The following is a 14454-nucleotide window of genomic DNA, read 5'->3' as shown; positions in this document are numbered from 1 at the left end:
GAAGATGTCCTATTTCACAATGAAAAACTGAAGCTGAGTGATTTAAGGAAAAGGAATATGAAGTTAAAAGGAGTTTTGCACAGACTCTAAGAACACGGCAGTGGTCTGACGGGACTCAGGAATCAGAGGTAGTGCAAGTGTTAAAAAGTGTAAGTGTTAAAGAGAATATTGATGACTTTTGAGTAATTAATAACTACTCTGAGTGTTCTGCCTTAATAAATACTTGTTAAATCCCTCTGCTGAGTAAGTGAACCTGAGTCCAATCAGGGGAAGACTCCTGCCGGAAGGAGGGAAACTAGAGGGACCCTAACCGTCTTGCTGGTCAGGGTGGAAAAAGGTTTTGCCCTCTCCCTTGCTGGCCAATTGGTAGAGAAAAAAATTATTTGGCATATGATGGTACAGTGGTCCCTGGAAGTTGGCAGCCAGGGCGACTGCCTTGCTCGCCTAACCCTGGAGGGAGAGACCGAATCCCTTAAGGTGAGAGACAGAGAGACTCTTTGAGAGGGGCTGGGAGTGGCTTCCATAGATGGCTCAGAAGAAGTCATGAGAAACCACAAATCCAAGGTGGGGACAGCAGAGTCCCCAGACCTGGTGAAGAGGCTGACAAGCAGGGCAAAGATAGTAGCAGCCTGCGGAAGTCACAGACGATCAGCTAACCCCAGACCAGATCAGACCAGATCTGGTGAAGACCAGACCCCAGACCAGATCAGCTGTTCTCCACGCCGCCGAAAAAGGGAAGATGTCCCGGATTTTTCGGCGGAGGGCATCGAATGTAAGTGTAATTTAATTTATATTTAATTGAGAAACGCTGTCCTAGTTGTTTGTACATAATTTGCTTATTTTGACATGTTTTTTGGCCCCACATGTAAAAATACTTTTAAGAGTTTGGGGGGTTCCGCAATTATTTATCGAGTTCAAAAGGGTTCCGTGGCCAAATGTAATTGAGAAACACTGGGCTAGTGTAAAGCTAGAGACTGACACTGCCATCTGGAGGTCACTGGCACCTGACAGCACAGCACTGTTCAGTGCAGGTGCAGGGCAAAACAACACCTAACCCTCCTGGAGGCAGACCCAGCCCACCTACCTACTCCTGGAGCTGCTGTGCCCACTTATCCCATTCTTGCTGCACATAAGCACCCCTGCACTTCCTACAGAGGTGTTGCAATGGGAAAGTCTTAGCTGGCAGGCCCCAGACAGGGAGAGCCTCCGCAACCAGGGCCCAAGCATAATTTTTTCGTGCCCAGTACAAACTTGTAACACAGGACCCCTCCCACCCACATAATGGGGGTTGCGTCTCCCATGGCCTGGGTAAAGTGTACCCCCCCCCCATGTGGGGCCTCTGACCCTAACCACTAGAGCACTTGGGACAAGGCACAAGCCTCTCCCTCTCGGCACAAAGCTGACCCAAGCAGGCGGAGGGGAGGTGGGTGATGGCAGAGCGGAGACGGGCCTGAGTTCGCCAGGTCATACACCCCCTGAGACCGGCCCGCAGGAGGGAGTTTGAAAGAGAGGACGGTGGAAGGGGACCAAAAAAGCAAAACAAGGCAGACTTGACATCCTTCCCCAGCAAAGGGGCTGGGACCGGGAGCAGCCAGGGCAGATGGGTCCCTGCAGCCCCCAGGCACCGGGTGGTCACTCCAGGGGCAGGCTGGGCGGGCGGGGGCAGGAGGTGAGCCCGACAGCCTCGGGCAAACCGGCCCAGCCCCGCTAGCCGCGCCGCACAGGCCCGGTTGATCGGCAGGGGCCGGCTGGGCCCCGCCTCTGGCTCTGTGCAATGGAGGCGGATGGAAAACACGTGACCCAACGTAACCGGGGCAGGGTGCGGCCCGCCATCGGCCCAGCCCGGCAGTGCCGCGGACTGAGGGGAGGTGCAGCGGGGCGGGCCGGGGAGAACAAGGGCTAGCCGCTGCCAAGAGGGGGCGCCAGCGCCAGGCTCCAGTCCCCAAACCAAGCGCCTGGACTCGGCTCCCTCCGCGCCGCGTCCTCGGCTGCGGCGGCCTCCGCGCGGCCGGGCCGGGCTCCTGGGCCCAAGTCCAGGTGAGAGCGGGGCCGCGACCTGCTGACCCCGGGCGGGCACCCGCCCCGCCGCGCTGCGGGGATCGGCCTGGCCTGCCACAGCCCCTGCTTCCCCGGGGCAGAGACAACCCGAGAGCGCCCCGGCCCCGAGCTTGTGCCCCCCCGTGCCAGTGCTTACCGCATTGACCTCCCTTTCCCCGGTTCCCGCCTGTCCCCAGCACTCCCCCAGCCACCCCCGCCCCAACATTTACAGCCACTCTTTTTAGCACAGACAGGTTCTGCCCGGGCCTTTTCTGGGCAGCCGACAAGCACCAGCAAGGGCTGACGCCGGGTGCCCCGCGCTGCAGGACCCTGGGGGGGTGGGGGGTGTTTTTAAAAGCCCAGTGGCTGGTGGCAAGTTCAGAAAACCTGCCTGGAGTGTGGAGATGCCCAGGTGTGTCGTGCAGGGCCAAGGTGAACGATGCCCTACAATGTTCTGTTGTTAAAACCCTACCCCAGAAGTGTGGGTGTTTCCACACCTTCCCCCCCCTCAAATTAGCCAGGCTTTGTGGGCAGTTCTGAATCTTGTCATGTCTGGTTCAGTTCAGAACTCACTGCAAGGGATTTAAATGAAATTGTTTTTAAAATATTTGTTTTAAAAAGAAAGAAACCGCAAACCCTGTGCCTCAAAATGAAGAATGACCCATTATGGGTGTGGTCACACAGATCCTTACATCTGTATTTTCTATACAGGGCCAGTGCCATGGGGATCACTAAGTACCTTTAACTATCATTGAAGTCCATGGGAGTTGAGGATTTCACTCAGCACCTTGCAGGATCAGGCCCATTTAAATTAATGAGGCTACACTTGTGAGTACTACTTATGGTCCAAAGCTGTAAGATCCTGAAGCACAGTCAACTTGGACTCAGGCTCTGTACACAGTACAATTTAAATTGGTATAAATTATGTCACTCGGAGGTGAATAAGCCACCCCCGAGTGACGAAGCTACACCGACCTAAGCACTGGTGGGGACAGCGCTATGTCGGCAGGAGAGCTTCTCCCACTGACATAGCTACCACCGCTCGTGGGGACAGGAGTAATTAGGTTGACAGGAGAGCTCTCTCTCCGCAGCTTAGAGCATCTGCACTAGCAGTGCCACAGCAGCACAGCTGTGCCACTGTAAACTCTGTGATGTAACCATAGCCTGAGGCCAGGTTTACACTTAAAATTTAAATCAACCTAACTGCATTATTGGGGGGTGTGAAAAATTCACACCCATGAGTGCTGCAGTTAAGACAGCCTAATCCCTGCTGTAGATGTGGCTATGTTGACAAAAGAATTCTTCCCTTAACCTAGTTACCACTGCTCTGGCAGGTGGATTACCTATATTGACAGAAGAACACTTTCCCTCGACGTAGGAAGCGTCTACACTATGGCGCTACAGCAGGATTGTTACAGTGATGCAGCTGTGCTGCTGTTGCACCTGTGGTGTAGACAAGACCTAAAATGGAGTTGAGTGCTTAGGACACTGTTCCCTATGAGAACTCTTTAAGCAAAAAGTTAACTGACTTGTTTTGATCATACTTAGTGATATCTCAGGGGTTTGGGATGTGACATGCGCTTTCAGTATGAAAACAAAATAAGGGTTTGAAACAGTCTAGGGCCCATTCGGGAGTACAGTATCCACATCGAATAAGATGATGAGTAGCATCCCACTAGTGATCAAAAAGACTATGCCCCCCAAATTAAACTCTTAACGTAAGTGTAGGAATCACCAGATTAAGGCGTACCAGCATTGGGATCGACAACAACCTATGGCACAACCAGTTATCCAAGTATGAGTGGCATAATCTTGAAGCACCAGAGGCAGCACTTGGCATGAGCAAAGGAGAACATATTTTTGGAAGAACACTGATCTATAACATTCATTTTCTTCAAAAATCAGTATTAAAATATCATTTTTTAATTTTATCTTTAGGTAACGATTCATCATTAATCAAGATGTCCTCACCACCTGAGCCACCAAACATTAAAAATGAAGCACCCAAAGAGAAAGACACTAGAATTCCAGGATTCAGGGGTGTCCGTACAACCACCCTGTTCCGAGCTGTGAATCCAGAGCTTTTCATTAAACCTGTAAGAAGCTCTTTCAGAGACAATATTTTCAAAGATGCATTATATATATATATATATATTTTTTTTTTTTTTAAATGTAAGCCACTAATGTTATAAATACTACCTAAGAATACTATAACTTTGACATCCCTTTGTGTATAGTAAGTTTCAGTTTCCCCTGTATATTGTTAAACTGTTCCTGCATCTAATGAGAGGGAGTCCAGGAGTATGCAAGGTTTCTGATTTGATGCGTTATTAGTGACAGGGAGCCTCTCTTCTATATTTAAGAGGGTATAAAAGAGAATTTCTATATTCTAAAAAGTTTTTAAGATGAAAGGACAAATGTTTATGTAACAAAAATTAAGGTGTTTTTTCATTTAAGTGAATGTGCTGCAAAACTTGAGAGACCCTTTAGATTTTAAAATCTGCAGTGCTGGCCCACTTCCCCAGTCTCTCTACAGAATGTTGAAACCAGTTAGTACTTTTCATGGGTGATTCTTAACTTTATAATTATTTTTAAACATTTGTTTTCATCCTGTTAAATAGGAATGGAAGTTGAAAGCCATCCAACATATTTTGCTGATCTGATTGCCTGGTAGTAGCCATGGCAGCAGCTAGAACACTAGGTAGCTTTAGAGGCTCTGCAGAAAGAGACAATTATTTCAATAGTGTCTGTTACTTTCTAACATCAGCTCTAGATATACTCTCTAATAGGCTCTTAAAATGTGTAAAGTAATTTGAAAAACAAAATATAGTTGGAAAAATACCCAAGAGATGTTTTGCTTACTATTTCTACTGCAGTTTTATTAAATAATCTGTTAAAGGAGGGTAACATGGCAAATTACTTTAAACATTCATTTATATAGGATACTAAATTGCTTGTGGTATTAGTGCTGCAGAGTGTTGTTAAGGCTGCTAAGTTGTTAATGCTGATAGTGCTGCTGTTCTTGGAACTCTGGTGTTAGCTGCACAAGCAGAGAGTGCAGCATGCTGATTCAGTAGACCTCAATATAATTCATAAAGAAAGATCACAGGCTCAGTTTGGTGGCAAAGGCGCTTGGCCAGGTTTACTGTCAGCAAAGAATGGTACTAGTGCCCTGTCCAATGGGTCACAAGGACACTAACAATTATGTATGCCTGTGACAACGTACAGGCTCAGTCAACATAACAGAATGCTGTTCCCTCGGCTGATATAAAGATGTCCTTACTATGACTTCTCTCTTTATACACTGATCCATGCAAGTTATGTATTACACTCCGGATGTTGTTAGTTCCCAACACATCCTCATCCATTATCCTGTCATCCAATCCTTATTTTACAAGGGGTTGGTATGTTCCTGTACAATCTCTTGGGAATTTGTTTACGTACATACTTGAGAACCCTGGGTATTCTTGTACCATCCTCTCTGGTCAGGAATGTGCATACTTGGTTAGCCAGTATCTAGTGTGTTACTATACTATCAAGGCCTACTCTGGTTCACAGCCTTTCGTTCAAACTGCTAGTTATGCCTAGGGCTCCAGCAAGGCCTAGAGGTTGACTATACCAACTAATACTCTTTATTACATTATCCATTGTTATAACTAAGTAGGTGAAATTCTTTGTTACATCTGCACAACCCAGAGACATTGGTGAGACTGCATAAAATTAAAAGGCAGAATTTGACCTATTTAATAAAAGATGGGTTCATAACAGTAATTTGTAAGTGGGTTTTAGAGAAATAAAACAAAAATATATTGGCAGGAACACAGTATATTATTACCCCAGTAGTAAATCTAGATTGAGTGTGTTGCAGAAAAGTCATATTACATTTAGGAAGTCTGCTTCTGGCCAATCCATGAAACAGCATTATGACCTGTGGAGTGTCAGTACATTGAATGTTGCCACACAAGGTCTCCAGAAAGGTCAGGGGTGCAGCTTTTTTTAACCTCATGAACATTTCATAGGAAAGTATTTTTATCTTTGAAGAACCTTATCCTATTCCTCCTTCCTGAAAGCAAATGGCCTAGATGTTAGTCACCAACATTGTGTCAAAGTTTTTGTGTAGGTCTCAAAAATAGCCATGGTTTGTGCCAGAAAGAGATGCCAGATAGGGCCCCTGGTCACTTGGTATGCCATGAGCAAAGAGCTTGATGTATACGATGGATCAAAAAAACAAAATAGCTGACTAAAAGTGCATATTAATTTCTTTTGACAGAACAAACCTGTTATGGCTTTTGGACTCATAACAATTACCCTGTGTGTGGCCTACATTGGTTATTTACATGCAACACAAGAAAATAAAAAGGACCTCTGTGAAGCTATTGACAGTGAAGGAGCCAGGTACATGAGAAGAAAGACTTCCAAGTGGGATTAAAGAGGCTGCTTAATAACAGAGAAATATGCTACATAACAGGGAAGGAGAGAGACGAGTAATTGGCAATATAGGCATGTTTAATTATGTGGCTGCTAACTTTTTTATGCAATTCTTGGAATGATGTTTGTAAAATTGAATCCAATTTCCATTCCATTATAAAATGCCATGCTTGTACCTATAAACTTTACAGAAGACATACACAGTAATAAAAGTGGTAAGAACTGTTGTCTGAGTTGATGATTACAGTGTGTAGATAAAATAAATAATTAAGTATGAGGTGGAAACTATAGTGATAAGTGACTAGAAATTTCTGTAATAGTTCAACTCATCTTTTTATGATCTGCTTTATCAAGAAGAAAAGCAGTTTTAAAATTCAAGGCATATTTTCTATGGGAAGAGCTAGTTTGAGCTGCAAAATTTGCATTTTTAGTATTGCAACTAAAGATATTTTTTAAAAAGACAAAACTTTTTTTTTAAATCCAGAACTCTGCAAAATACTGGCCTAAAACTAACATGCTAATTTACTCTTTTATATAAATCCTTTGTTAGGATATCCTTTTTTGTCCATTTGACTGATTAGTTTTATTTCTAAATTAGTTTAAATATTACATTTACTATTATTGGAAAATATGTACCATCAATTTCTTGTTAGTCACTGGAATTGGAGTAGTCTAAAAACAGGAAATTCTAAAATGGTGGGGTATTTTCTTTATATAAAATATAGTTCACCTATTTTGATATTAATAAAATATACAAGTCCTATAGTTTCTGAAATAACTACACACAAAAAAAACTATGTTAAAATAACATTAAGGGAGCAAAGCCAAGCACTCGCAAGTTAGGAAATGCCAAAGTTAAGATTGCCTATGTCCTAGGCAATCTTGTGCATCTGCATTATGATTCAATCTTTAATTACATGATCACATCCTATTTTTCTACAGAACACCTACATCATTCCATTTCCTAACGACTGAGTGCATGACTTTACAACCTTAATCATTTTCTTTTAACATAGTTTTTTGTGTTTCATTTTCTACATTTTTAACTAAGGCAACTGAGTTGAAATTCCATCATGTGGTGTCATACTGACACTCATATGGGTCATCAGCAGGGTTGGAAACTTTATATCTACTGCATGTGCCTCTCTCATGTGAGCTAATGGAGTGATTGACAGCAGTAGTAGGTTGTCATCCTCTGTATGGACCAGCACTACAGGGGAATGAGGCACACAGCTTGCGAAGGGATTTCACAGATATTTGTTGTCAGCAAAGAGTGTGAGACACAAGAATTTTTTGTTCCATTCCAGGCTCTAGTGATCACACACTCTTCTGGTCATTCCTCTCAAGCATGACCCCTTCTGCCCCATCTACTCCAGCCTGTCCCAGTCCCATTCTCGCCTAGCCAGTCCCAGTCTCCACTCCAAAACACCTTGTCCTACTCTTGCCCCTCCAGAATCCGTGTCCGAGTCCCTCCCACTCCCAGTGCCCATTCTTCCCCCATACTCTGGCTCCTTGTTAAATCTGCCGCCTCTCCCATCTCAGCTCCTTTCCCTTGTCCCTGTCCTACTAGTTATCAGTTCCAATCTCCTGGCCTAGCCAGTCCAAGTCTCCCGGGCTCGGCATGTCATTTCCGCCGACCTAAATTTTGGCAAAATTCGACTTAATAAAACCACCTCTGCAATTGGCATAGCGCTGAAGTCGAATTCTGTGGGTTGAATGAGCGTCAGTGTAGGCAGAGTGCAATGTAAATCGATGTCATTAGCCTCCGGGAGGTATCCCATAATGCTCCGTTGTGACCGTTCTGCACGTTCAGTCTGCTGCACTGTGGCCATGTAAACAGGAAATAGCTCCTTCCCTCAAGCCCCAGGAAATTTTGAATTCCCATTTCCTGTTTGGTCAGCGTGGCGAGAGCTTGCCAGCACAACTGATCATGGCGACTGCATGCCCCAAATGTGCTCCAGCCTGGAGGTGACCTGAGGTCTTGGATATTGTTGGCTTGTGGGGCCAAGAGTCTGTTCTGTCTCAGCTCTGAGCAAGCAAAAGAAATTTGGATATCTAGGAGACGATATCTTGTGGCATGTTGGAGAAGGGGCACAAGAGGGACACGCAGCAGTACCACGTTAGGATCAAAGAGCTGAGGCAGGCTTATCAGAAAATTAGGAAAGCTAACAGTCATTCTGGCTCCACACCCAAAACATGCCTCTTTTACGAGGAGCTGCATGCGATCCTCAGTGGAGACCCCACTGCTATGCCACCATGCAGCGTTGATACCTCGGGGGAATCCGAGACCAGGATGAATGAGGACGAGTCTGTGAATGAGGGGGAGGATGATGATGAGAACAGGGGACAGGCGAGTGAGTATCCCTTCTCCCTGAAAGCCAGGAGCTGTTTGCAACACAGGAGCAGCTCATCCAAATGCAGGAAACCATGACTGACCGGGATGCCAGGGAAGGCACATCTGGTGAGTATGTACTGCAAATTGCATGTTTTTGGTTTTATACCCAGTCCAGAATCTTGTACCAGTGGGAAAAAGTGGTGTGTGTGGCAGTTGGGCTGTGCTTCCTCGTACTTGGTGTGCTTAAGCATTGGGTTCACCCTGGAAAAAATTATTTATGTGAACAGGGATGCTCTGAGAATCCTCCATGCATATCTCAAGGAAGCTTTCATGTAGGTACTCTGCAATCCTTTGCAGAAGGTTTCTTGGGAGGGCAGCCTTATTTCTTCCACTGCGATAAACACTTTCCCCCATCACTCTGTTATTAATTGTGCAGGCATCATTGCGGAACACAGCACAGCAGCATAAGGGCCAAACGTATAGCCAGATGCTTGCAGCAAATCCTCTCTTTCCGCCTGTGTTTCCCTCAGCAGGCTGATATCACTCATGGTTACCTAGGGAAGATGGCGCACATTTACATTACCCGCCCAAGAAAGTTTTTTAAAGTGTGTGTTGTTCCACAGCCGGGGATGGTTTCTTGGTTCAGCATACTGCAAGTCCCTAAGCAGGATGTTGTTGCTAGGGACTTTGGGCATCCGCAGATGGGTTCCCATTTTTTTTATCCAGAGACGGTTAACCCATACCCACCCCTCACCCTTTCTACCACCTGTTAAAAGCCTGATCAATGGGAACCTGACATCCATGCTGCTCTAGGGAGCATGGACTTGTGCAGCACGAACACCAGGGATTTCCCTAACATAGATGCACTAGCCCCTTACTTACTATGGCTGGAATGGTGCTCCACTCTTGCAATAGTTAGGCAATGGTATGTGGTTCTACCCTTCCCTTGGGAAGGCTAAGGGGAGTTATTTATAAATTGTAACATTGCTTTTCATCCATGGGATGAGTTAACAATTGGTACCATGTGCTTTGCTTCCCTTACAGTGGACAATGTGGCCTTCAACACGCTGTCTCATACTCCTGCAGAGCACCTGTCGCAGATAAGAAGGTGAAAAAAACTCGGGCTGACATGTTTAATGAGATAACAAATGCCTCCTTGGCTGCTGACACAGAGCTGAGAGTGTGGAGGATTTCATTATCTGACAGGCTGGACGTGGACATGGACAACAGGAAGGCAGCACAGGAGTATGAGGATTCAACACACCATGAGATGCTGCGTATAATACATGATCAGTCAGACATGTTGAGGCATCTGGTTGATGACCTTCAGGAAGCTCAGCAGCAAGACAGACTCCCTCTGCAGCCCCTGCAAAACTCTGAGCTAATGCACTCTTTCCTAGCCCTCATCCCCAAATGCTTTAGGAGGAAGTTGAGCAGGGTGCAGCATGTGCTGCACTCCTTGTTGGTTGAGGGGAGCAGAAAGAGGCGATGGCCCCTTTAAGGAGTGGGAATGTGTGATTCTTTCATGTGTGCACAGCCAAAATGGGCTCTGTATCCCCTCTCAGGCCCCACACAATGCATGCAGAATGTTCAATTATCTTCCTTTTCCCCCCTCTGCGAAGGACCACCAATAAAAAAGTACTGCTTTACAATTTATTGTTGTTTTATTGATAACAAGGGAATAAGGGGAGTGGGAAGTTGGGGGGGAGGGATCAGATTGGGGTGGAACATACTTCACAATTCATTACTGTTTATTGATAAGGGAATAAAGGGGGGAACTGGAACAGTGGGTGAGAGGGATAGGGGAACTGGAATGGGGGGGATAGGGGGGATGCGACGTGAAAGCACAGCACAGATAAGTGACTCACATTGTGAGTCTATTGTGTCTTTCAAAAGCAGTTTTTCAATGCTTCCCTGAAGCACAGCAATCCGCAATTGGCTCTTAGCATTGTAGTAGCATCTGGCGGCTCAAAATTTGCAGCCAACCTATCTGCCTCCATAAACCCAACCCAATGGGAACTTCTCCCCCTTTGTCTCACCGACATTATGGAGCACACAGCAGGCAGAGATAACTATTGGGATTTTTTTTTCTCACCTAGTAAGCAGACTGTGCCAGCGTGCCTTTAAACGTCCAAATGCACATTCCACCACCATTCAGCACTTGCTGAGCCTTTTATTAAAATTCTCTTTGTTGCTGTCCAAGGGCCTGGTGTAGGGCTTCATTAGCCAGGGGAGCAAGGGGTAGGCAGGATCACTATTGGCATTTCAACATTGCCAGTGTTTATTTTTTGGTCAGGGAAGAAAGTGCCCGCCTGCATCTTTTTTAACAGACCTGAGTTCCTAAAGATGCACGTGTCATGCACCTTTCCAGACCACCCCACACTGATGTTGGTGAAGCATCCCCTGTGATCCACAAGGGCCTGCAACACACTGAGAAGTATCCCTTTCGATTTAGGTACCATGTGGCAAAGTGGTCCGGGGCCAAGATAAGGATATGCATGCCGTCTATGCCTCCCCCCCCCACAGTTTGGGAACCCCATTATGGAAAACCCTTCCACTATGTCCTCCACATTTCCCAAAGTCACTACCCTTCTTAGCAGAAGTCTATTAATGGCCTGGCACATTTGTATCACAGTTGATCCCACAATGGATTTACTGACTCTGAATTGATTTCCAGCTGATTGGTAGCAGTTTGGCATTGCTAGCTTCCACAGACCAATGGCCACGCTCTTGTCCACTATCAGAGATGGTCTCAAACGAGTATTCATGCATTTCAGGGCTGGGGTGAACACTCTGTAAAGTTCAAAGAAAGTGGCCTTTCACATTTGAATGTTCTGCAGCCACTGCTCATCGTCCCACACCTTCATAATGATGTGATCCCAAAAGTTACTGCTTGTTTCCCTGGACCAGAAGCGGCGCTCCACCAACTGCAGATGGTGCGTGACAGTCTGCTGCAAATTGGAATTGTTTTCTTCTATGGCTTGTAGCAAGGCAGCCTCTGTAACGTGATTTTCAGTGCTGCGGCTCCTGTCTCGCCCCCTCAGAATATTGCAGAATAAGTTGAGGTGTTCATGATGGTCACAATAATAGTGCAGAACTGAGCGGGCTCCATTCCTCTCAGGCAATGGCATGCATGTGGCAGAGTGAAGGGATTGAGAAAATGGCACAAAAAGGCAATTGTCTGTTTGTTTGGACAGGAACAAGACGGGGGGGGGGGGGGGAGTACATTGCATCATGGGAGGACAACAACCTTCCTAAAAGCCTCTGTGGCTAGTTGCACTGTGGGATAGCTACCCACCGTACACTGCTTTGATTGTTAACCCAAGCAGGGCTAGTGGGGACGCAATCCCCCGGCGCAATGAGCATGGTGAGATCATGTGCCTGCGACTTCTAAAATTTGGTGGGTGAAAGTCATTTAAAATAAATAGACTTCACTCCACAGTGTCGACACCCTCTGCTTCCCCCCCCCCCCCCCCGTGCCCAATACTCACCCATTTCCCTCCCTGGCTCCCAAGCTCCTTGCCATCTAGTCTCAGTTCCCCATTCCCAGTCTTCTTGCCCAGCCCACCAGTTATCTCCCTCTCCCAATGCCTAGTTGTCCTTTCCATCTTCTGCCAGCCTCCCGTTCAAGTAGCCCTTCTACCTCCCCAGGCAGGCTTTTTTTCCCCAATCTACTCCCCTTGCCTGCCCCCTACCCCCACTCTGGATATGGTCCCTGCTGCACTTGAATCAGCAACTTCCTTCTCCACCCTCCCTGGACCCAGCAAAAGGGTCAGTGAGAGCACAGGAATGGCAAGCTCCTTGCTTGCAGTTCCACTGCCCTGACCTTGACCTGTCACAGCCCACAGCTGTGACTACAGGAAAGGCCCTGCTCAGCTCTGGGTTGAGGAATGCACAGTGCAGACAGAATCTTTGGGATATTTAATTACTAAAATCTAAGAAGTCTCTATTGAGCATGTACAAATTGATTTTTCAAAGGCTTATAAAACTTGGCCAAATGTGGGTGTATTTTCAGTGGCAGCAAAAAGCACATCGCTGACACAAAGACCACCCCGCTTCCAATTTTCAAGTCCCTGCTCAAAGGCATAGGGGCACTACATCTTCTCAGAAACAAGGTGCCTAGAATTTTTTAACATGGACGATAAGAAGGTATTTTCCCCTAACATTTTGCCTTGTAGTACAGGATAAGAAGGAGCCTTGAGCCTAACTCTTTCATTTAACTATTATGTGGAATTTTAGTCAGATGATTCTTTAGTTCATTAAAATATATTAGGCTTACATTGATTCAACTGGCTTTAACTAATTAAATGACTCCAAAACCAATACTACCAACAGGAAAGAAATGTTGTAATAGAATATTTATTTTTAGTAACTTTTTGTTTGTTTGTTTACGGTGCCTAGCAGATGCTTCAATCCTAATGTGCAAGAACTACTCTGAAGGAGTGTGTGGTATACGGGACTAACAGAGGACTGGGTCCTTCCTATTGAATTATGTTTTGTGGAGTGAAGATGGCCCTGGAAGTGAGCAGAAGTAACAGTAGAAGGGGAGCGGAAGGGTTTAGAACTGAGTCACGGAGAGGGGTTTGATGAACACAGCCATGAGACTATGTAGTGGAAGGTCTGGCTGAGAGGTCTGGCAGGTGTGGTGGTTGTTGTTGTAGTCGGGACTAATTAGCCAAATTGATCCAAATCTATGTGGATTGAAGGAGGAATATTCAGCCTAGTTTTTCATTTTTCAACTCAGGGTCCTACTTACGTCCTTGCAGCAATTTTTAAATAACTTAATACATAGATAATATGTATAAAGTGCAGGAAACAGTATAAATGCAAAGATGCATATAGTACATTAATGGACATTATAGAAACATAGCTGACATTTGTCAGTGTAAATATCTGATTCCTGTAAATACAACATACAGATTGGGATTAAAAACATAATATTACAGCAATGACCAAAAAAAAAAAAGGTGGGGTGAACTCAAATCTCTCAAGCACAGCTTCACTTATGTGAACTGGGGATAAACAAACAGCACTAACAATGTTTAGTTTTGTCCTGTTTGTGTAGATTTCTTTTTCAACAGTGTTAAGCTTAGAAGCAAGAACAATAAGCATGATGTCGTGGTGGGTGTCTGTTACAGACCACCAGACCAGGAGGATGAGGTAGATGAGGCTTTCTTTACTCAATTAGGGAAAGTTTCCAATTCACAGGACCTGCTTCTCATGGGAGACTTCAATCACCCTGACATCTGCTGGAAGAGCAATACAGCAGAGCACAAACAATCCAGGAAGTTTTTGGAGAGTGTCGCAGACAATTTCCTGGTGCAAGTGCTGGAGCAACCAACTAGGGGCTGTGCTTCTCTTGACCTGCTGCTCACAAACAGGGAAGATTTAGTAGGGGAAGTAGAAGTGGGTGGCAACCTAGGCAGCAGTGACCATGAGATGGTCGAATTCAGGATCCTGACAAAAGGAAGAAAGGAGAACAGCAGGATATGGATGATGGACTTCAGAAAAGAGGACTTTGACTCCCTCAGGAACTGATGGGCAGGATTCCCTGGGAGGCTAATATGAGGGGGAAAGGAACCCAAGAGAGCTGGCTGTATTTTAAAGAGACCTTATTGAGGGCACAGGAGCAAACCATCCCGATGTGCAGAAAG

At 45.7% G+C, this 14454-nt stretch overlaps 1 protein-coding gene across 2 annotated transcripts; it reads left to right on the top strand.

Annotated features, from left to right (window-relative positions):
• The first annotated feature begins 1816 nt into the window (after nt 1–1816).
• Nucleotides 1817–6692, top strand: SMIM8 (small integral membrane protein 8). Of its 2 annotated transcripts, XM_067560688.1 has the most exons (4): nt 1817–2037; nt 2749–2865; nt 3976–4133; nt 6308–6692. In XM_067560688.1, the coding sequence occupies exons 3-4, from the start codon at nt 3999–4001 to the stop codon at nt 6464–6466; spliced, it is 294 nt and encodes a 97-aa protein (XP_067416789.1). In that variant the 5' UTR covers nt 1817–2037; nt 2749–2865; nt 3976–3998; the 3' UTR covers nt 6467–6692. The 2 variants fall into 2 exon arrangements, with proteins under 2 accessions (XP_067416789.1, XP_067416788.1); XM_067560687.1 differs by lacking the exon at nt 2749–2865.
• Nucleotides 6693–14454: the final 7762 nt, after the last annotated feature.

Source organism: Emydura macquarii, unplaced genomic scaffold, assembly GCF_026122565.2.
Source record: "Emydura macquarii macquarii isolate MOO-44397 ecotype Brisbane River unplaced genomic scaffold, CSIRO-AGI_Emac_v2 contig_2297, whole genome shotgun sequence".
Classification (NCBI taxonomy): domain Eukaryota; kingdom Metazoa; phylum Chordata; order Testudines; family Chelidae; genus Emydura; species Emydura macquarii.
This window is presented reverse-complemented; position numbering and strand designations above follow the sequence as displayed.